The following is a 25,122-nucleotide window of genomic DNA, read 5'->3' as shown; positions in this document are numbered from 1 at the left end:
CAGTATTAACGTGTCCACCAATATATAAAGAACTTTACAGGTTAAAGAACCATTTGTGGACACTTTCACAAGACAAATCACAATGTCATGGGGCATGGCTACTCTTTTCCATTGATCAGACATGGGGCTGTGTTTGGTGGGGCATCCAGGTAAGGGCTGAACAGTTGAATCCTAACTGAATATTTCATCCAAAAATTGGATGGGACTTTATCAATTGCTGTATAATGATTTTCAGAAAGTAGTGGGGACATATTTCAACTTGTGACAATCAAAATAATATGCTCAGCCTCATTACAAAAGGATTTGGGGCCTGTTTTGTGTTAGTGGACTGCTTGGCAAGTCAATGCCTTTCATTCATCAAATGTCTGTGTTAGCTAAGCTAAATTAAAAGGGTACACAGGACACTATATTGTTTCTTTGTTCTGGAAAGGCGATTACATTAAGCCAGGCCTGCATGCAAATTAAGTCTTATTGGTAAGTTATGTGTGATTGGTCCGAGCACCTCAGGGCAGCTGGAAAACCACTTGTTGACGTACATTATAATGAACTACATAAAGTAACTGTATTCTTACTATTTTTTATTGCCATTCAGCGCTTGTAATAAATGTTGGTATTAAACTATTACACTAGTAAATCCTTTCAAAATACTTTCCCAATTACACTAAATATTTCAGTGTCTTTTGTGTATAATTTAACACACATTACACATTACAAACAAAATTTATTTTAGCTAATCATTGCAAGCATAAAATTAAAAATGTGATGAAGATAATGAAAAGGTCAACAGGGCGGTTTTGGAGGGTGGAACCAAAGACATTTTTACATTGATCATCTGGAAGATGTTACCTTGTGGAAATAGAGAAGATGAGGAAAACAAGCTGCAAAGACAATTAGGGAAAATCTCTAAGCTGCAATAAAAATAAAAAAAAAACAGAACACTAACTGGACTAATGAAAAGCAGACCAAAGAAATGAGAAGTACATATTCAGATCAGCAAGATGTTTTTCTTGTTTGAATGAGTTTCTGTATTAGGTGATGGTTTTGTGGTCTGATGGTTGATGGGATTGCATTATGCTGCTCTTGTATCTAGTGGAAGAAACCATTAGAGGAGAAGAAATAGCAGCAAATGCAAATGAAGATAACAGAGCAGTCGTCATTGGAATGAAGAATTGGCAAGCAGGCATTTTGTTTTTATGACAGAAAATCTGGAAAGCTGTACCGTGAAGAGATAACCAGGCCAATACATTTGAACACTTCAGTCCTTTAATTGGGCTTTTTGAGATCTCTTAAGAGACTACAAGCATTCTCTCATAGTTGGGGGGAGGTTGTGTTTCTTTCACGTATAAAATGCTATTTTTTATAGGCAGCTCACTAATTTCTACTTTTGTTTGCTGTCCTTTTTTCCAGTACTTTTTGGTGGCAATATGCCTCACTGGCACCTGACTCAGAAATGCTGCAGCCCTCTGCGATGGTAGGAAGGTGAATATGGAGCTCCAGAAGAGCATCCTGCTAACGCCTACACATTTATATACTACAGAATGCCCAATGGGGGATTGGTGGTCTTTTGACCTTTTCTCCAGAATCCATCCAGCCTGAGTTTTTGTTTTCCTCTCCTCCCTGGCTATCTGGCTATAGTATTTATTATTATGTTGGACCTTCTGTCTCTAATTCCTGATGTTTTATGTAACCTTTTGTAAATTCCTGGCATTTAGTGTTTCACATTCTCATGATTATGTTGTCCTTTCTTTCTGTATCTCCATTTAGTTCAGGGGTCCCCAACTCCGGTCCAGATTTATATGTGATGGACAAACAGGATGATATATGTTGGTCTTAGAAGAAAGCTACAAAGTGGCACAACCAAAGGAACACTACAGAAGTAATTACTATATAGTATGTTATGACAGAATTTTCCTTTATGGCTTTTGTTCTTGTGTGTAAACTTTATCATCTTTGTTGAATATCCCTGACTTAGGATGTACACAGAAAGCAATCCTCAGAAGATTCAAATGAGCTCAAGAACTGGAGAATGGGATTTAGAGTTTAATAGCAAATATCAAGCCAAATAGGTATGGATTTATATAGTTTGCACTAAATAGGAAAAAGAGTAAACTACCCAAAGATTGTCAATAGCTGCTTGTTCTAATTGCTGAGCAGAAAGACCCTAGTGTTCACTTCTAGAAATTTCCTGCCACAATCTATGATATTGTCTGATGAAAGTAGCAGTGACCTTGACAATTTCAGTTCTTTTATTTCTGTTTTGTAGAAGCAATAATGCAGAATTAACATTTGGCTTTCGAGTAGGACTCAGTATATTGTAGATACTCTCGAACAGATATTTCCTTGCTTGAGCCATAAAAAGCAGGGCTCCTATTTGTATATTCCAAGTGGCTGAATGGTTTTATTGTCTGTTTTGTGGCTTCAATCCTTAAAGTGTATCTTAGCTGCTACCCATGAAACCATAACATATAAAAAAAAATACATTCTTTGGAAATAATAATAAAAAATAGACAAAGGAAGTGTGTTTTATATTAGTGACATACCTGTCCCAGTTTGTCAGCATCATCATGGAATACAATGAAGCTAGAAACAGCAAGATATGAAAAAATGAGTAACTGTATTGGACAGAATCTTGCTCATTGTCTTGGAATCGGTGGACCTCTTCACAGCCTTCCTGGAAGGATGAACTATCTGTGGAAACTTCTTCCAAGGCCATCTGGTCAGAGGTGGGTTGCCTTATTTCTCTGATTGCTCTTCTCCCCGATGGTCTGATACTGCAGAGACAAGAAAAATCAATGATGTCCAACCATCCTTAAACGTGTTTCATCAAATTTGGGGTAAATGGGGGTGAGGAGACTCATTTGTCGGCTTTGGGCTTCAAGGCAGAAATTCAGTTCAATTGAGTGCAGGCTCAAAGCATTGCGACCCGTTTCCAGAGACATCCAGAGTGGATTCAGAAAGTATTCAGACCCTTTCATTTTCAACACACTTTGTTGTGTTGTAGATTTCGTTTTAAATGAATGAATATGCCATTTTCGCCCATCAGTCTAAACTCAATAACCCATAGTGACAAAATGAAAACATATTTTCAGAAAGGTTTGCAAAATTATTCAAGAATCAATAACGGAAACCTTTCATTCATCTAATTATTCAGACCCTTTGCTGTGTCACCCCAGATTGTGGTCAGGTGTATTGAGTTTGCTTTAACCCTCCTTGAGATGTATCTAGAACGTGACTGGAGTCCACCTGTGGCAAACCAAATTGATTGGACATTATTTAGGAAGGCACACGTGTACCTATGTATAGAGGGTCCCACAATTCACACTGCATGTCAGGACAAAAATCAAGCCATGAAGTCCATAAAAGTGTCTATAGACCTCTGTGATCAAATTGTGGTAAGGCATAAATCAAAATAAGGGTATAAAAAAATCTAAAGCTTTGAGGGTCCCCAGGAGCACCGTGGCCACAATAATTGTGAAATGGAAGAAGATTGGAGCCACCAGGGCTCTTTCTAGAGTTGACAGTCCAGCCAAACTGAGTAACTGGGCAAGTGGGGAATTGATGAAGGTGGTGACCAAGAACCCAATAGTCACTCTAATAGAGCTTGAAAAGTTCTGTCTTAGTTTTATATAGATTAAGAGTTACAAATATCTTTTAATCTGCCTTCCCATTCTACCCCTAAAGTGTATAAGGATGCCTCCAGAAGACATATGACATTGTAATGCCCCTTAAGACCAACTCTTCCATAGCCTTGCCATTAGTCTCTTCCTCCTCCCAGGACATCGAAAGTCATAACTAAGGATGGACTAGAGCAAGTGAGGACACAGCACTTATCGGTTGAAAATATTTATCATCAACTACAATCAGTGTCTAAAAGTGTGGTGCAGTTCAAATAGTCATCTATAAACACAATAGTAAGGTGAGGAAAACCAATGGATAAATCTAAATTGAAAAATAAAATTAAAACCAGGAATAACATTACAGTCAGATTTAGCTTTCCCTCCATCTTGTCCCCGGTGCTTTTCTCTCTCTCTCCCAGTCTCGTCTCCCCTGCTAACCCTTGAGGTCTGCTCAGTAGGGCTGAGACACAGGCGAAAGTGGTCTGTAATCTGGCCCCTGTCCCAGCCACACTCCGAGTCCTGAAATCTTATCCTGCCACCTCAATTGGTACACACAGGACCCTCAGACCCCACAATCTCCCTTGCTTTGACTACTCAACAAGTAAAATCCTCTCCTGGAGTGCCATTCCTCTTGCTCCATTGTGGGGTATCCCAAAACACACAGATCCTTCCACCCCACCTGATTTTGCTCTCTCCATCTTTCCTTGATTTTTCGTCCTCTGGTATTCTTTTTCTTTTCTCTTCACCCTTTTCTGACTTACTCAGACCTTTTTAGAGCCCTGCAAGTGCATATGTTTCATTAATGATCCACAGAGCACCAATGAGGGATGGCTGTGCCGATCACACTCATAAATATGAACAATTAACCAGCCAATTCCTCCCGCATTAAGCACTCTGTGGATACACAATCTCTCCCGTATGTAGCCACACTTGCGTGTCTGAGCTGCAGTACTGTAAACCAAAATCCTGCACCTTCTCTAATCGGCCATGGACCCTTGGTATGCCATACCACAACAGTGTCTATGAAAAGTATCCAACCCCATGAAAGTTTCCTCATTTTATTGTTATACAACATTGAACCACACAACAGTGGATTTAATCTGGCTTTTTGACACTATCAAGAGAAAAAAAACTCTAAATATCACAATGAAAAGAGATATCTGTAGAGTGTTCTAAATTAGTTACAACTATAAAATATAAAATAATTGATCATGTAAATATTTGCCCCCTTCGATATGGCACATGTAAATCATGACTGGTGCTGTTCGGGGTTTCAATTGCTTGTCGTATAAATGCACCTGAATGTAGATGGTCCAACTTGAGGTGAGTCAAGATGGTGACATAACCTAAACAATGAAGAAAGGAGAATATTCCAAGCAACAGCTTGAAAAAGGGACTGAAAAGTTAGAGGATGAAGATAAGGAAATATCCAAGTCACCAAATATCCCTTGGACCTCAGTTAAATCAATCATTAAGAAATGGAAAGAGTGTGACACAGCTGGAAACCTGCCTAGAGCTGGCTGTCAACAAAAATTAATGAAGAACAGTGAAGGAGGCCATCAAGGGACCAATGAGAACTCTAAGGAGTTACAAGCTACTTGACTCAGATTGAAGAGACTGTGCAGATAACAACTGTTGTCCAGGATCTTCATCACTTGCAGCTTTATGGGAGAGTGTCAAAGAGAAAGGCACTGTTAAAAAAACACACACGCACACATGACATCTCAGCTAGAGTTTGCCTGAAGGCTCATGGAAGACTCTTAAGTCAGTTCGAAGAACATTCTACAGTCTGATGAAACCAAAATTGAGCTTTTTGACCATCAGACTAAACGTCATGTTTGGCACATGTAAAACAATGCAAATTTCTTAAAACACATAGTAAAGCATGGTGGTGGCAGCATCATGACATGTCTCTTGTCACACAAGTGCGCATGGGTGGCAGTTTAAAGAACCAAGGGTGACGGGGTGCACTAACCCTTTCTCTGTTATCTTTATAGACCAAACACGACAAATTCTGCCTGGATTTGATGGTGTCACTTCTGGTTCTGGCCCCGATGGCATCACTTCTGGTTCCGCAAACCCCCCCAAAGACGTCACTTTCGGTTCTGGGCCTGAAAACATCACGTACAGTTTCGGCCCCGAAGTTGTCACTTCCCATAACCTGACTTAAAAACCAGACAACCTCCTGCATTCCTCAGTTCTGTTATGGACTCAAACCAGTACACTTCTGAACTAAAAATTCATCAATTTTTGCCTCCTTATTTGGTTGCCCAAAACCTTTTCCTGTGTCAAGGCCTGTTATTTTCACACTCTGCAGCAGGCCCTGAAATACTTGTGATGGAAAAATGGATAATACAAGGAAAATCCTGGAAGAAAACCTGATGCTGTATGAAAGAAACTTGAACCTTAGGTAAAGATTTTGTTCTCTAGCAAGACAACAACTCCAAGCATGAAAACAAAGCTACACAGGAATGGCTTCAAAACAACAATGTGAATGTCCTGGAGTGGGGGAGTCAGAATACAGAACTCAATCCAATTTAGAACTTGTGGCTGGACTTGAGAATGGCTGTTCACTCAGGATCCCCATGAAACCCGACAAGAGTTTGAGCAGTTTTGTAAAAATGAATGGGGAGAAATGGCAGTGTGCAGATGTGTAAAGCTGACAGAGAGAGAAACCTGTGCACACAGAGCTGTCATGGCTGCCAAACTGACTTGAATGGGGTGAATACTTATATGATCCATTATTTTGTGCCTCAGATTCATAATTAATTTAGGCCACTTTGCAGAGATCTGTTTTCACTTTGTCATTAAAGGGTCTTCTTGTGTAGATCAAAGTCAAAAAAGCCAAATGAAATCCATTGTGATTCAATGTTGTATAGCAATAAAATGTGAAAACCTCCAACAAGGTGAATACTTTTTATAGCCACCACCAGAAGCTGGTTTGCATTTAGATTTGCATTTAGAAATTGGCAGTTTATAGAACAGACCTCTCTAGAAAAGGACCATCTTGAACACTGGCTCTCAAGCCCTTCATTCTTGTTGCTTTTTTGGGGCCCCAAATTTCCTTCCATCTAACTTGTCTTCTTGTTTCTAAGACATAAAAATGTTGAATGTCTGCGTTTCTAAAAATTCTAATGCGTGCATTCTGAGCTTCAATAAACAAGGAGTAGGTGTAATTTTGTGGTGTAATTTTAGTGAGAAGTTAAACAAAATGACACCTTTTATTGGTTAACTATTGGTGTAATTTTGCAAAATTATATGTGGATTACATCCATCCATCCATCCATTTTCCAACCCGCTGAATCCGAACACAGGGTCACGGGGGTCTGCTGGAGCCAATCCCAGCCAACACAGGGCACAAGGCAGGAACCAATCCTGAGCAGGGTGCCAACCCACCGCAGGACACACACAAACACACCCAGACACCAAGCACACACTAGGGCCAATTTAGGTTTGCCAATCCACCTAACCTGCATGTCTTTGGACTGTGGGAGGAAACCGCAGACACGGGGAGAACATGCAAACTCCACGCAGGGAGGACCCGGGAAGCGAACCTGAGTCTCCTAACTGCGAGGCAGCAGCGCTACCACTGCGCCACCATGCCGCCCGAATGTCAAATATAATTTTATGAAATTATATGGCATAATTATATATACATTTTTAAATATCAAAACAACACAGTTAACAATCCCCTCTCCTATCTATACAGTACCTGTTCACATAAAAAAAGTGTATATTACTGGGAAAGGCATCGTAAAAAGAGCAATGCAAATTTACATGGAAGAAATAATGTAGAGCACTATGAACTATAAGTGAAATCCACAGAGGAATAGTCTGCCTGCTGATTTTAAATATAACTGTATTATGCAGCAGTTGTGAAAATTTCTCCTCGCTGAACTTGATGGCGTTGTTATGACTATTAAAGAGCTTGTAAAAATAACCGATGAGCATCAGCAGATCTTATTTGACGTTTAAAATTTACAAGGGAAACAAAGTGCTGAGTACAATTATGAGTTTTAAAAAAAACCCCACTGTTAATATCATTTCAATAGAAAATTTGTAACATTTCAATAGGAAACAAAGGAATAAATTAAAATGAATGTAGAAAAAATTGTTACTTTTACAAGTGACATGGGGTTGTGGGGGGGCGTAAAGGAATTGTTTTACCTTTATTTTTTTTCACTTCAGTGTGTTATCTTGTTTTGTGCCACTTGCTTTTCACATTGATTATGCACCTCCTGGCTTAAAATCCACTTTGGTTTACAGAATAGGAGAAAAGGAGTCCACTTTTATTACCTACATAACCTTTGATGTGACAGAAATTATGCAGCATATCTGAGGTAGTTTATACAGTATGTGATGAGACATAAAAACTAGTTCATGTCATCAAAACCATTACAAGGAAGCAGAGATAAAGAAAAGGCTGAAATTTTCTGCCTGACTTACTCGCTAACATTTTCGAGTTCCCATTTCTTTGTAATTGCTCAGCTACCTTCATTGTTAGGCCATTTTTATTCCATAAAATAAAAGCAAAGTGACTGACAGTTCAGTTTTCATTGAAAAATGTAAATAAATGCGGGATGGATTGTGTCTCCTTATTTATACAGCAATATTACTTTGAAGCAGTAATTATCAGTTAAACATTTCAAAGGTGCTAGATTTTAAAAGAAAAAGAAAGGAAATACCGAGACAATGTTTTCTCGGTTAAAAAGAGCAGCTTCAGCAGAACATTTGGACATTTGCTCTGACGTTGTTCTTTATTGTCAATTGATCCTTGATTTTTCAAATTTTGTAGTGCAGTCTGGATAAGCAGGTTAGAAATGGATGGATGAATTGCTGATATGACGTGCATATGATGTTGAAATCTTGGCCCCGTCAGACCCCTAGGTTACGATGCCCCTTATGTGGCATTTGCATGATTTCTTCAAGCTTACATGCGATTTCCATTGATACTCTGGTGTCCTTCCACAGTCAACTGATGTTGTTAGTGGAGTTTCCCCTCTGTAGCTGGATAGACAGTGGATAGACAATATTCAGACCCCTTTCACTTATTCACATTTTGTTACGCCTTATGCTAAAATCGTTTCAATGAATTTTTCACACATCAAGCAACACTCAATTCCACAAACTGCCAAAAGTAAAAACTGGATTTTAGAAAGAGAGAGGGAGGTTGGGAGCATGCGCTGATAGCACAATGCCGCAGCCACCACATGATGAACCACCTGGAATGGGACCCGAGTGCAACGGGTGACACCTCAGCACCACATTGAAACAGTGTGAGTTTTTTAATGGTGACTGGCTGACCTGCTTGCAGGGATGGATGCACATTAACATTCAACCTGAGCATGGAACAGGGGAGAGTCCCGAGGCTTTGGTATCACCCCAGTCCCAAAGGTATCACGTCCTAGTGAGCTGAACGACTTCTGGCCTGTCACTCTGACGTCACATGTGATGAAGACCATGGAGCAGCTGCTGCTTCACCACCTGAGGCCACAGGTATGCCACGCCCTCGACCCTCTGCAGTTCGCATACCAGGAGAAGGTGGGAGTGGAGGATGCCATCATCTATATGCTACACTGATCCCTCTCCCACTTGGACAGAGGCAGTGGTGCTGTAAGAATTATGTTTCTGGACTTCTCTAGCGCCTTCAACACCATCCAACCTCTGCTCCTTAGGGTCAAGCTGACAGAGATGGGAGTAGATTCATACCTGGTGGCATGGATCGTGGACTATCTTACAAACAAACCTCAGTATGTGCGTCTCGGGAACTGCAGGTCTGACATTGTGGTCAGCAATGCAGGAGTGCCGCAGGGGACTGTACTTTCTCCGGTCCTGTTCAGCCTATATACATCGGACTTCCAATACAACTTGGAGTCCTGCCACATGTAAAAGTTCGCTGACGACACTGCTATCATGGGCTGCATCAGGAGTGGGCAGGAGGAGGAGTACAGGAACCTAATCAAGGACTTTGTTAAATGGTGCGACTCAAACCACCTACACCTGAACACCAGCAAAACCAAGGAGCTGGTGGTGGATTTTAGGAGACCCAGGCACCTCCTGGACCCTGTGATTATCAGATGTGACTGTGTGCAGATGGTGCAGACCTATAAATATCTGGGAGTGCAGCTGGATGATAAATTAGACTGGACTGCCAATACTGATTCTCTGTGCAAGAGAGGACAGAGCCGGTTATACTTTCTTAGACTTCCAATAAGATGCTGCAGATGTTCTATCAGACGGTTGTGGCGAGCGCCCTCTTCTACGCGGTGGTGTGCTGGGGAGGAAGCATTAAGAAGATGGACGCCTCATGCCTGGACAAACTGGTGAGGAAAGCAGGCTCTATTGTAGGCATGGAGCTGGACAGTTTGACATCCGTGGCAGAGCGACGGGCACTGAGCAGACTCCTATCAATTATGGAGAATCCACTGCATCCACTAAACAGTGTCATCTCCAGACAGAAGAGCAGCTTCAGTGACAGACTGCTATCACCATCCTGCTCCACTGACAGACTGAGCAGATCGTTCCTCCCCCAAACTATGCGACTCTTCAGTTCCACCTGGGGGGGGGGGGGGGGGGGGGGGGGGTTAAACGTTAACATTATACAAAGTTATTGTCTGTTTTAACCTACATTTTTATTACTCTTTAATTTAATATTGTTTTTTGTATCAGTATGCTGCTGCTGGAGTATGTGAATTTCCATTAATAAAGTATCTATCTATCTATCTATCTATCTATCTATCTATCTATCTATCTATCTATCTATCTATCTATCTATCTATCTATCTATCTATCCTACCCAGGACGAGTCAATTGTAGGTTAAGGGCCTTGTTCAAGTTACTTCTGGCGTTTGCGGGGTTCGAACCGGCTACCTTCCTATTGCCAGTGTGGATCTCTAGCCTCAGAGCCACCATTCTCCCTGTGATTTCCGAAAGTTTTTCAATTATTTCTCTATATATAAAATCCAACATACGGTGCATCTGGAATGTATTCACAGCGCATCACTTTTTCCACCTTTTGTTATGTTACAGCTTTATTCCAAAATGGATTAAATTTGTTTTTTTCCTCAGAATTCTACACACAACACCCCATAATGACAATGTAAAAAAAGTTTACTTGAGATTTTTGCAAATTTATTAAAAATAAAAAAACTGAGAAATCCCATGTACATAAGTATTCACAGCCTTTGCTCAATACTTTGTCTATGCACCTTTGGCAGCAATTACAGCCTCAAGTCTTGTTGAATATGATGCCACAAGCTTGGCACACCTATCCTTGGCCAGTTTCGCCCATTCCTCTTTGCAGCACCTCTCAAGCTCCATCAGGTTGGATGGGAAGCGTCGGTGCACAGCCATTTTAAGATCTCTCCAGAGATGTTCAATTGGATTCAAGTCTGGGCTCTGGCTGGGCCACTCAAGGACATTCACAGAGTTGTCCTGAAGCCACTCCTTTGATATCTTGGCTGTGTGCTTAGGGTCGTTGTCCTGCTGAAAGATGAACTGTCGCCCCAGTCTGAGGTGAAGAGCGCTCTGGAGCAGGTTTTCATCCAGGATGTCTCTGTACATTGCTGCAGTCATCTTTCCCTTTATCCTGACTAGTCTCCCAGTCCCTGCCGCTGAAAAACATCCCCACGGCATGATGCTGCCACCACCATGCTTCACTGTAGGGATGGTATTGGCCTGGTGATGAGCGGTGCCTGGTTTCCTCCAAACGTGACGCTTCGCATTCACACCAAAGAGTTCAATCTTTGTCTCATCAGACCAGAGAATTTTCTTTCTCATGGTCTGAGAGTCCTTCAGGTGCCTTTTGGCAAACTCCAGGCGGGCTGCCATGTGTCTTTTACTAAGGAGTGGCTTCCGTCTGGCCACTCTACCATACAGGCCTGATTGGTGGATTGCTGCAGAGATGGTTGTCCTTCTGGAAGGTTCTCCTCTCTCCACAGAGGACCTCTGGAGCTCTGACAGAGTGACCATCGGGTTCTTGGTCACCTCCCTGACTAAGGCCCTTCTCCCCCGATCGCTCAGTTTCGATGGCCGGCCAGCTCTAGGAAGAGTCCTGGTGGTTTCGAACTTCTTCCACATACGGATGATGGAGGCCACTGTGCTCATTGGGACCTTCAAAGCAGCAGAAATTTTTCTGTAACCTTCCCCAGATTTGTGCCTTGAGACAATCCTGTCTTGGAGGTCTACAAACAATTCCTTTGACTTCATGCTTGGTTTGTTCTCTGACATGAACTGTCAACTGTAGGACCTTATATAGACAGGTGTGTGCCTTTCCAAATCATGTCCAGTCAACTGAATTTACCACAGGTGGACTCCAGTTAAGCTGCAGAAACATCTCAAGGATGATCAGGGGAAACAGGATGCACCAATTTTGAGCTTCATGGCAAAGGCTGTGAATACTTATGTACATGTGCTTTCTCAGTTTTTTTTATTTTTAATAAATTTGCAAAAATCCGTGAGAGACTCAGTGGGCCAAGGGGAGGGTGGCGGGGCCCTCCTTACTCACATGCCAGCCTTGGGGCATATCTTACATCTGCTTAGCTAGCGAACAAGACAACTACTTAACGGATTTAGATCTATTTTTTTCTATAATTTGCTTGAACATTCCGGTTGATTTTGCGACTTCTTTCATCACGCTAATAATCAAAGTGTGCTTGCAAGAGCGATATATTCACGCTAAAGGGTAGGGGGAAGAGTGATGTCACTAGTAGGGAGCCGGGCAGAGCCCTGCTCGCTGTCTTATTTCACACGGGGGACAGCTAGTTAAAAATAAAAAACTGAGGTATCATATTGACACAAATATTCAGACCCTTTGGTATGGCACCTGAAATTTGGCTGAAATGCATCCCATTCTGATGATCACCATTGAGACGTTTCTACACCTTGTTTGGAATCTACCTATGGTCTGTGCATTTGAGTGAACATGATTAAGAAAGGCACACACCTGTCTAGAGAAGGTCCCACACTTGACAATGTGTATCAAAGCAAAAGCCAAGCCATGAGGTTTGAAAGAATTGCCTGCAGAACTTAGACACAGGACTGTGTCAAGGCACAGATCTGGAAAAGCTCTAAAAAAATTCCTGCTGTATTGAAGTTTCCCAAGACCGCAGTTGCCATCATACTTCTTAAAAGCACTAATACTGGAATTACCACAACTTTTTCTAACAGCTAGCCACCTGGGCAAGGCTCCCGGTAGGAGAGGTGACTACGAATTTTAATGGTCACTCTGCCTGAGATCAAGAGAACCTGAGTGGAGATGGAAGAAACAAGCATAACTGCAACACTCCTCCGATCCAGGCTGTATGATAGATTGGCCAGATGCCTCTCCGTAGTAAAAGACACATAGAGGTCCACTTGACACTTGCAAAAAGGCACCTAAAGAACTCTCAGACAGTGAGAAACAAAATTCTTTGGTCTGATGAAACCAACATTAGTGTCATATCTGAAGGAAAGTAGGCACCACTCATTACCTGCGCAATGCCATTCCAACAGTGAAGTATGGTGGTGCCGGCATCATACTGTGGGGTTGTTTTTCAGCAGCAGGGACTGGGAGACTAGACAGGTTGGAAGGAAAGCAGAACAGAGTAAAATTGAGTGATTTCCTTAATGAAAACCTGCTTCAGAGCAATTTGGATCTCAAGTTTCACCTTCCAACAGAACAATGAACCTAAGCACAAAGCGAATACAACACAAGGTGTGGTTTAGGGACAACTCTGTCCAGCCAGAGGCCAGACTTAAACCCAAGAGAACATCCCTGGAAAGGCCTGAAAATAGATGTCCACCAACACTCTCCATCTAATTTGACCGAGCTTGAGAGAATCTGAAGAATGGTAGAAAAATACCCGGGTGAGAGAAGGTTGTCACGCCAAACCCAAGAAGACTCCAGCATGTAATCTCTGCCAAGGGTGCTTCAACCTAGTGCTGGGCGAAGGATCTGAACACTTGTGCCAATGTCATATTTCATTTTTTTTTTTAATAAAGGTGCTAACATTTATATAATCCTGTTTTCACTTCACTTTCATTCTGGGGTATTAAATGTTGCTTAATGTGGGAAAAATGAATTTAAATAATTTTAGCACAGGCAAAATAATGAAAAAAACTGAGTGGGTCTGACTACTTCCTGAATCTACTGTATCTGATGGACTTCAGTACAATCTGTGGCTCACCATGTTATATACCCATCGCCATGCAATTGGGCTTTGCTGCTCTTCATATAGAGCAGGGGTTCTCAACGTCGGTCCTGAGGACCCTCTGTGCCTGCAGGTTTTTGTTTCAACCAGCTTCTGTTTTTACTTAGAATCCTGGGCTAATTAAGTGAACTGTTATTTCCCAGATTCTGTGTTTTGGGAACAGTATAGAAATTGGAAAACTAGGTTTGGTAAAAAAAAAACAAAAAACATTAAAATGTACTAAGCAATTATATGGAAATAATATATATATTTCTTTTTAACAATATTTTCATCTTGATTTTCATTCTGTTTTTGTTTAATTTGTCCATTGTAATCTAATTAGTGGGCCTAACGCTAAAGTAGTTGCAGCCTTTCATGATTCAGTGTCATTTGCCTGGGTGTCTGTTCTTCTCGTTTTTAATTGTCATTAATAAGATACAACGAAGGAGGAAAACTGCACAGAGAAAGGGCAAAATATAATGAAAGCAACAAAAGTGAGTTAAGCATTTAAATCTTTAGCAAAAACGGAAATATTTCTAAATATACTCTATACATATAAAATTCTAAGCCTAAAAATGCAATGATTTTGTGCAACGATTTTATGTGACATTATTTGTCACACTTTAAATTGGGCTTATTTTAATAATAATAATAATAATAATAATTCTTTTAAAACCTACATATATATGTTTGGTATCATTCTTTTCAGAATGTATCGCACTTTAACATAATGTTGTTAGATTTTCAGATTCTTATTCCATTTTTAAATTAAAAACTAAAAAATATCAAGAACTCACGTCCTGCGAGACAAGACTTTGTGCCAAGAGATTTAACCACACCTGGGGCTGGAAATAAAAGACAAAGAGCAGGACAGCTGCTGTACAGGCTTTTAAATGTTTGAAACGCTTCATGTCACAGCAGCAGCAGCAAGCCAGAAGCTGATCGAGCAAAGAGGAGGTAAAAAAAAACTGTATTTGTTAACCATTGTATCACTGTTAAAGAGGGGGTTACGGAGGAGCGACCGCATCTCCTTGGGGTGCGTTCAGCCCCCCTCTTCACAACGCGAGCAGCAGACTGGCCGCAACTGGGGGTTGAGCGCCAAAGGCGCCAGGGGGCTTGCCCCCCTAGTGTCTTATAAATTTATAAATCATGCTGTTGTGCATGATTCTTTTCTACATTAAGAAAGAATGTATTCTACATTCTTTCTTAATGTAGAATAGGAGAAGAGAAAAAAATACCAGCTTATTAATTGAGATCAGTGTTATCAGGTGTTGTCACAGATTACGAATCTGGTTGGCGCAAAAACCTGAAGCCACAGTGGGTCCCCAGGATCCAGTTTGAGAACCCCTGATCTAGACAAGCAGGTCCAGGGTATCAATGAATGGATGGATTTGGTTGACATTTTACTCTCGAATTAACCATGTCATCCATCTGAGATGGGTTCAAATCGAAGTAATCAACATAGACTTCATGTTTTTATTTAATAATACGAACTAGTACATACACAATCTCTTTCCCTTTCCCTTGTGGTGTCCTTTTCCTCTACAGAAAGAACCTCCCATTTTCACCTCTTCCTCTATCTGACCACTTTTATAGTTAAAGTGTATTGCTGGCAAAATGCTGCGGTGGTTGCTACCACATTGCTGTGGTTCAGCGACCCAAGCCAAGTTGTGTCAGTGTTTTGGTTTCCTGATATGCACGTCAATTCTCATTATTGTAACTCATCCATTGCCCACCACGTGAAGTTTTTAGTCATTACCATTACACCTATAAACCTCGCTAACACAGTCCAAGTGGGTGCCAGAAACTCGCTTTTGCTTTTGCTTGTGTATAGCGTCAGAATACTATCATTTTTTGAGACTATTGAATTTTTGTACTTCCATTATCTCTAACTTGATCTGCATGTGTATCACGCCAACGTTTTTGAATTCTTTACGATGTTCTACTTTGTCATCTACTCTTTATCTTTTATTTCCGGCCCCGGGTGTGGTTAAATCTCTTGGCACAAAGTCTCGTCTCGCGGGACGTGAACGTGTCTCTCTTCAAAAGATCACATCTCGTCACAGGATAAAAAGTCTCGTCTCCCAAGATTTTTTTATTATAATAGAGAGATTATTTATAATTATATACCTGTCAAAGTTTTTGCTATCTCTTGCTTTACATGCTCTTTCAGTGTCTTTTCTCTGTATCTGTGTGTGTCTGAACCGCTCCCTTTCTTGACCATTTTCCCATACAGCCTGCTTCCAAGACTCTGATATTATTTACAAGGCATCTTTTCACCTCCTGTCTGGTTTTATACTTTTATCATGTGCTGTTTAGTCCTCCTTATGCGTTCCACACTAGCACTTACTCTTTCTTCATGTCACCAAAGTCCTACTGACCAATCACACCAAAACTAAAATGACCAATCAGATTGCTTTGAGGGACTGGACACAAAGACCTTAGTATTTTATCACATACAGTAGTAGATCTACAGTAATTGAAATACATGTTAAAAGGGTCAACAGTGCCCTGATTCTCTTAGACATTGTTTTCTTATTTTTTTGCTTATTTATTTTTATTATTTTATGATTTTTTGTTATCTTATTTTCTTATTTTTAGTTTTTAGTTTGCATTTCTCCATGTGGGTGCACACCATCCTGATATGGCACCGGCTCAGCTAACATTATTTCTTTGCTGTCTATCTATCTAATCAGGCACACCATTTCTCCAGTATTGCAGCTCTGAAGTAAATGTGTATTTTTTTTTGGAAGGTTTACGTTTTGCAAGTATCTGCTAGTAATGCTATTGTTTTAACCAACCAGACTTAATGATGTTAACAGAACATTTCTTTTCTTTCAAAATTATCTAGTTTTGAAAGTGCTTTGTTCATAAATGCAGTTCCTTGTGCTCAAGAAGACTAAGTATTTAACAGCTTCACTCCTTTAGTGTGTGTCATAATTTGGGTGATAAAGTTAATCAACATTATTGCACTTTCCATTATATTGAGCAGCAGGACAGAATTTTCACCTTGTTCTTTAAGCTCATTGTGGGCATTTTCAGCTATTTTCTTTCATACACTGAACTATTAAGAGGGTGATATCTTCTAATGTAATTTCATTTTTGACCTTCCTCCCACCAGTCTGTACTCTTATATCTAAAACTGATCTCTCACAATATGTTATAAGGTGGAACATAATATGGCTGGCACCCAGCTGACTTACTGTATACAGTACCCGCTAACTGAGAAAGGCAAACAAGATAATTAAAGACCTCAATAAAAAAATAAAATTTTGCAGATGACACCAAACTAGGTGTGAGGGCAGATAATGTACTGTATAATCAGCTCAACTGTTACAGATGCACTTGGATAGTACAGTGCATCCGGAAAGTACTCACAGCGCATCACTTTTTCCACATTTTGTTATGTTACAGCCTTATTCCAAAATGGATTAAATTCATTTATTAAAAATAAAAAAACTGAGAAATCACATGAGACTTGAAAGTACCCCTTCTGAGAAGGACCTAGGAGTTACATTGAGCTCATCCCTGTCTACATCCTTACCGTGTTCAGCAGCGATCAAGAAAGCTAATAGGGTGTTAGATTATCTATCATGAGGTATGGAGTACAAGTCAAAGGGGGTTATGCTTAAATTACAATAACATACTGGGGAGACCTAAAATGGAGTACTGTGTTCAATTTCAGTCTCCATATTATACAAAACACATACTGTAGCAGAGCTAGAGAAAATCCAGAGAAGAGCGACGAGACTGATTCTGGGACTTAAAGGTATGAGTTGTGAGTCTAGATTAAAAGAGTTGAACTTTTTCAGTTTAAACAAACGGAGATTAAGAAGGCACATAACTGAAGTGTTTAAATTTATAAAAGGAACAGTATAGTGGATCCAACTGTTACTTTAAAATAAATTCTGCAACAAGAACACAGGGATCTGTTTGTAAACTTGTTAAATGCAGATTTCACACAAATGAAATAAATTACCAAGTAGTGTGGTTGTGAATGGGCCTTCAGGAACACTGAAATCTCAATTTGATTTGATTTTAGACAATCTAGGTGAATAGAATGGACAAGTTTGTTGGGCTAAATGGCTTGTTATCATCATAACTTTTCTAACGTTTCTCCTTTCTGGCAAACTGTACAGGACCGTTGGTACTCAGTAGATTAAGGGACAGTTTCTATCTGCAAGTTGTAAAGGTGCAAAATAGTCAGTCATAAGTGTTCCAATATAGTAACATGACAAACAGTGTGTTTAAATATATAACACTTAAACTTACATATTGTTTATATTGTAAATTACCTAATGCTAGCCCATTACTTATTGAAGACAGGTAACAGAAAAAAATTAAAAATATTTGACTCCTCTTGCCCTAGGTGTAACTTCGGCTCCTTTCATTGGTATCCTTATGTGTCTGAACCTCTCTTGCTCAACACTCCCAATCTTGTGCAAGTCTCCATAAAGCCTGCTTCACAGACTTTGTCATTTTGAGGTGCCTTGCTCGTCGCCTGTCTACTGTTATACTTGTCATCTTTGAGGGTGACTCTCAGTGTGCCTCCTGCACCTTTACTCCTTCTTGTGTGTCTTACACTTGCATTTCCTCTTAGGATTGTATCATCAAAGCCAAACTAACCAATCAGATTGCTTGTAGGGACTGGACACACAGGCACAGACCTTAGCATGTTATTATATATTAATCATACAGTATGTTTCATGCTAAGTACTCTTCTAGTTATTTATTTCTTGTATTTGGATCAACAGTTCAGAGGAGACATTCAAGTATGAATTTCACCATACTGTGTGCACGTAACAATAAACATGACTTTACTTGACTTCTATGTAAAGCTACACATCCCTGATTGACTCACCAACTGACTGGTATGAAATTATTGGCTGCTTACAGACAACCTAAGGAAAACCAGTTATCCTCAACAGATCAATCTCATGGCACTGAAGGCCTGAAAAATCCACCCTCACTAAAAGCAAATTGAAAAAAAAATCAGAGAAAACTGAGATAATAACTCTTATTTAACTCTTATGTCTCACACTGAGTCGACTGCACCTATTGCATGGGGCAATACCTCCCCTGGGACAACAGAGGGCAGCCCCCCTGGCTTGCTACAGGGAAGCTGAACCCTGCTGGGGCCCATGGCCACCCCCAGGGGGCATCTGGAGAACTGCTGAGCCCTCCTCTGCAGGGCTGCCATCACACCTGGAAGGTGATCATGGAACAGCTGGCGCACTTCCGGGTGCTCTATAAAAGGGGACAGCTGCCACAACTCAGGAAGCCAGAGTCGGGAGTAGGAGGACGAAGCTTGAGGGAGGAGTGAGAGGAGAAGAGACTATCTATCTATCTATCTATCTATCTATCTATCTATCTATCTATCTATCTATCTATCTATCTATCTGTCTGTCTGTCTGTCTGTCTGTCTGTCTGTCTGTCTGTCTGTCTGTCTGTCTGTCTGTCTGTCTGTCTGTCTGTCTGTCTGTCTGTCTGTCTGTCTGTCTTATCTTATCTTATCTTATCTTATCTTATCTTATCTTATCTTATCTTATCTTATCTTATCTTATCTTATCTTATCTTAATTCTAGTCTAAGGCAGGTGGGAAATAATGCAGATGTGGCAGCGTCTCCCACTGCAAGTCAGCCATACCGTGGTCTGAGTCTTGCCTCAATCCTTGTTTTATCTTGATATTATGTTTTGTAGGACATGGGATGACTAAATAAACAAAAGAAGAATAATCAACACTATGTAAGTGATATCAAAAATTCTTGCACCCCAGGCAGGTAACACTTTTTACAAAGTTTAGGAATTACATACATTTCCAACCATATTCTATTAAAAATGATGTATTAAATAAAACTAGCCTCTAGAACCCTAAACTTATTATCCTATATTCTCCTCCACTGGCTTCAGGTGTCCCTAACTGCCCTGAGTCCCATTTCCTTGTTGAATGGGCTACTCTACCATCAGGCCATCTGTTATTTACAAGTATAAAAGGTAAGCGGAAACTACATACACACATACAGCTTAAGGAGTCTCAGTTCTGCCACCTATCAATCTGATCTAAAAAAGCAAATTTAAAAACATCTTCCACAATCAGGAGATATCCCTGTTAATGGATAAGGGGCACTAGCACGACCACAGAGGTTACTAGGCAGACTGATAGATAGACTGACATAAAAAGCACGATAGATAGATAGATAGATAGATAGATAGATAGATAGATAGATAGATAGATAGATAGATAGATAGATAGATAGATAGATAGATAGATAGATAGATAGATAGATAGATAGATAGATAGATAGATAGATAGATAGATAGTTTAGTATAGTTAACAGGATAGATAGATAGATAGATAGATAGATAGACAGATAGATAGATAGATAGATAGATAGATAGATAGATAGATAGATAGATAGATAGATAGATAGATAGATAGATAGATAGATAGATAGATAGATAAACTTCTGTTGTTTTGTCTTTGTATATAAATAAAATTATTATTATTAGTATTATTATTATTATTGTTGTTGTTGAAGTATATATACAGTTAGTTAAATACATTCCCAAAGGAGAGTTCTATTTAAATATAAGAATATAGATATAAAATGATACATTTTTTAAATAATGACATGTAAATATTTAAATAACTATATATTAGTATATAACAAATGATTTTCTTCTCCTTGGGTATTTTCATTTCTTTAGGTAGGTGACTATTTGTGAAAAAGGTACCGTAGCCACATGCTTCATCATAAAAGCACACAATATTTACGGTACAGTAATTCTTCTTCCAGGTTTGTGTAAATACATGGCTAAAATGACTTTTTTAGGACAAAAAAAATCAGATTAATCAAGTGACCTAGATTTTCAAGATCTAAACCAGTAGGCAGCTTTACGCAGAAAACTATATAGATATAGACACGAAAAAGCAAATTATAAAGGTACGAGGTAAAAATGCAGAGAGGCAGTAAGCTGATGAGAATGCCCATAAAGAAATCAGAAAAAGTGTTTGTTTAGTACTGAAAATTAGAGGTGGCACAGGTTATTTTGATAAAAATTAGAAGAAACAAAAGTGCTCTAAAATTGTGTGCCGTCTGGGACGTGATGGGAATGTGCTTGTGTATTTCCAGTATGTAAATATATGCCCTGTCAAACCTAAAGCATACTTTCCAAGTAAAACGTTATTCTAGTGAATGCACAGGACACATTTTGAATTCAATTTGTAATAACAGCTCTCTCTATGTTTACTATAAAGTGAGAAAAAAGGAAAAAAATGCAGTTGCAAGAAGTGATGCAGAAAAAATCAAACTGTACTGCATTTCTAATGTTTTTGTGCTCTTTTCTTTTTCTTGAACTTTACAAAAAGACTCCATTTTATGTTGTTTCTGTTGTCTGATGAAAATATGAAATACTACTCTTGACACACTGGAAAATCAATCTAATATTTTAGACTTTAAAATATATTAGATATCTTTAAAATATCGAACTCACAAAATGCTCAAAACACAGTATGACAAAAAATTTTTAACCTACATTTCAATGTTTATTTCCAAATATCGTTTTAATGTTTCAAAGTGGTTAGTGGTAGCTTTACACTAACTAATGCCATTGTATGTGGTCTTAAATCCTAAAAGGGTTATTTAACCATAAAGATTTTTTAACAGAAAAGAAAATGCAGGCATGGCATAACATTCAGGTGTGTTCTAAGACTGCTTTGAAAGCTGGTGTGGTTTAACATTTTCTAGTGATTTAATCAAAGAGTCAGATGCCACAATTTGCTTTAAAATGTTTTTTGTAATAGTAATATATGATTAAAAATAACTGACTAGGAAACACTCGGACCTCTGGTCCTCAAAGAAAGGTGGTTCATGTATATCTTAGGAAACACATCACTCCTGGTCACTCTTTTAAGCCCTGGTGTGTGTGACTGTTTTGCACTCTGTGTGTATGACATGCATTTTCAATAAAAGCAATCAGCTAGCCTTTGCAATGCCCTTCAGTGTCAGCAGAGGTTGCTGCTATTGTTTTTCTTCTGTCAACCATAATGTGTGACCATGTTTGTGAAAATGACCAAAGCCCAACCGCATGGCAGAGGTAGCCCGTACCTACAATTCTTTGGTTGTGTATGATTTTCTTTTGAGCCTGAAGTGTATGACTTGTGTTTGCGATTAAAATGATCAGTTGGCCTTAGCAATGTGCTTCATTTTCAGCAGATGTCGCTGCCGTTCTTTTGATGTCAGCAAGCCCTTGTTTGCCACGAGAAGGACCCATAAGTCATAGATAGATAGATAGATAGATAGATAGATAGATAGATAGATAGATAGATAGATAGATAGATAGATAGATAGATAGATAGATAGATATTCTGTTTCAATCTCAATGTACTTTTTTGTCTTACTTTTTACAGAAGCTCAATAAATAAATGAATATTATAATAAAGAAATACCATCATTTATTAAGAAGACAAAAAACATCTGAATTGGCTAAAAGCCCTCAGTGCTTTTGTGTCAGGGAGACGATGTGCAGCATCGGTCATAATGGCTATCAGTTTTGTCCTCATTCTCTCCTCCACTACTACCTCGAGCAGGTGTCCCATAACCAAGCCTACACAAAGCCAGGTCCATAATAGTGGTTGGACTAGTTAGGTGTGGTGGATCTTGAGTGGCCTTTAAGTGACCCCTGACCTCAATCCTACTGATCACCTTTGGGATGAAGTGGATTGTCAGGCTTTCTTGTCCAACATCAGCACCTGACCTCACAAATGCTCTTTAGGCTGAATGGGCACAAACACACTCCAAATCTTGCCTTCCTAGAGGTGTGGAGCCTGTTATAGCTGCATGTTGTCAGTGGCAACTCCATAATAATGCCCATGGTTTTGGAAAGGGATGGTTAACAAACTCATACTGTAGAAAATATATTGTACTACCTTTATCAGTCTTTTGTATTCCCTATCATTTTTTTCTATTAAAAATGTCCTTTATTAGGTTATAATGTCAGTTATATACGCCATCCGTTGGAGTAAAAAATGCAATGCCTTTCATTAGTACATACGATTAATGCCTTGGAATGTGCATGTCTATAAAAAGCCTGCTGAGCACTGGCAAGTGATAGATAATTAGCAGGGTAGAATATTTAGTATACTATATAAATAACACAGAAGAAAAGACAAAAAGCAGTTGATAAGTATAAGATAAAAACAAGTTTAATATAAAAATAAACATTTACTGTATGACAGAGATTTTAATTAAAAAAAAATCAAAAAGCCTTCTTTTGTTTAAACACTGAGTAATCTTTCATCACCATTAGCTGCCAGCAAACTGCAAAACAAAACCTTTAGCTCAGGCAAAGACGCCAAACACGTCTCTTGTTTAAACTGTCATAACTGACAACAGATTAAACAAAGAAACAAGAAAAGGAAGTGTAGCACTTTCAGCAGCCATAGGACAAGAGATTAAAAGGGCTGTCAGGCGTTCACAACTGCTTTCAAACTTTAATTTATTGTAATGATCTATCTGCCGTATGTAAAAATTGAAAGTTCCAGATTTCCAAAGTGACTACATTGTCATACTGCCAAGGTGCCACCAATGAGTTCCTCTAAGATCCTAAATTTTCGTTTGATAAATCAATCACTAGAATGTGTTAGCATGTCTAAAATGCCCTGAACATATACAGTACAAAACTGCAAGTATTAATGCTAGATTTTGTTACATGTTAAAAGTTAAATATAAAAAGCTATGCAATACACTATCATTAAAGACAAAGGGTTAGATGAATAATTTTATATAAACATTTACCAGTATGAATTTATAAACACTTTGTAAACTAAAATATAAATAAAAATTGTGATTTTATTATGAGCCTGTGAAGATTCAGGATCATAAGAATACACCCATTCATCCGTTAACTTGACCCACCTTATCATTTACAGGGTCAGAAGGCTGGGCACCACAGTAATACTGGGTACAAGACAGACACAGACCCTGTGTGGGTCATCAGGCCACTACAAAGCTCACTGCCACCCACAACCACCCTCACGTGGTCACAGTGAGAGCCGTCCATCATTTATACACATTTGAGATGACACAGTGAGAAATGTGTGCCTACTGTACAAGAAATTAGCTGATTTACTAGTAAAAGCTTATTGAAATTCCTCAGAAAATATTTAAGAATTCTGTTTTTGATTGACCCCAAACAGATAGATTCTGTTTGTTTCTATGTGTACATAGTACAGTGAAATTCTGGGGAGACGTTGACAAAATGAAATAAATAAATAAGTACAAAAGCATAATTAGCATACTGTGTATACACAATTATAGAAAATATATGACTAAAATGGAATTCATATGATGGGCGGCACAGTGGCGCAGTGGGTAGCGCTGCTGCCTCGCAGTTAGGAGACCCGGGTTCACTTCCCAGGTCCTCCCTGCGTGGAGTTGGCATGTTCTCCCCGTGTCTGCGTGGGTTTCCTCCCACAGTCCAAAGACATGCAGGTTAGGTGGATTGGTGATTCTAAATTGTCCCTAGTGTGTGCTTGGAGTGTGGGTGTGTGTGCCCTGTGGTGGGCTGGCGCCCTGCCCGGGATTTGTTCCTGCCTTGCGCCCTGTGCTGGCTAGGATTGGCTCCAGCAGACCCCCGTGACTCTGTAGTTAGGAAATAGCAAGTTGGATAATGGATGGATTTGATATATAGAGAGTAGATTATGCATATGTATGTATCTATTACATATCACCTATAATATCTATTGTGTTTTACAGCGCTCTGTTGCACTGTAAATGTCAATATATGGAGTTCAATCGGCAGGTTTTAGTTTTCAGTTTAAAATATCTACTGATGCTTTCTTTCTTAAACATGTGAATCTGAAATAAAAATTCAAAACATACAAGTACCATTTGTAGTCCAGCAACATTACCAGCAATGTAAGGGGTTAGAATACTTCTGCAAGACATTACATTTACTGTGTATAAAAGTAATCAGCATGTAAAAATAAATCTAACATTTAGATACTATGCCAGCTTTTGAGATGAATCAGCTGAACATATTCAGAGAGACAAGTATTGCATTCTTTATTTGAGGCATCCACCCAAATAAGGTTTCTTTTACACTTCTCTTTTTACACTCGATACTTTATACTGTATATGTGAACTTTCCCAAAGCTGTTAACGTTTATATGATATGTTCTTATTTTAAGATTTTTTTACATTACAAACATATACTTTGCTGCAGCTGTTGACACTGACATATTTAGATAAACATTCCTTACATTGCTGAATGTTCACTGGTCCTGCAGTAATCCGTTTTTAATATTATTGTATTTCTTGCACTTTCTGTTTTGC

General features: G+C 39.3%; 1 protein-coding gene across 1 annotated transcript in view; it reads right to left on the bottom strand.

The window, feature by feature from the left end:
* Nucleotides 1–25,122, bottom strand: part of LOC114653866 (serine incorporator 1-like) — a 145,120-nt gene that overhangs the window by 24,267 nt on the left and 95,731 nt on the right. The window contains exon 10 of the mRNA XM_028804430.1: nucleotides 2,541–2,771. Within this exon, the coding sequence (XP_028660263.1) occupies nucleotides 2,541–2,771 (231 nt within the window). The remainder of the gene's footprint in view (nucleotides 1–2,540; nucleotides 2,772–25,122) is intronic.

The sequence above is a fragment of the Erpetoichthys calabaricus genome, chromosome 6, assembly GCF_900747795.2.
Source record: "Erpetoichthys calabaricus chromosome 6, fErpCal1.3, whole genome shotgun sequence".
Taxonomy (NCBI): Eukaryota; Metazoa; Chordata; class Cladistia; order Polypteriformes; family Polypteridae; genus Erpetoichthys; species Erpetoichthys calabaricus.
Note: the sequence above shows the minus strand (reverse complement) of the source record. Positions and strands in the feature narration are given on the sequence as shown.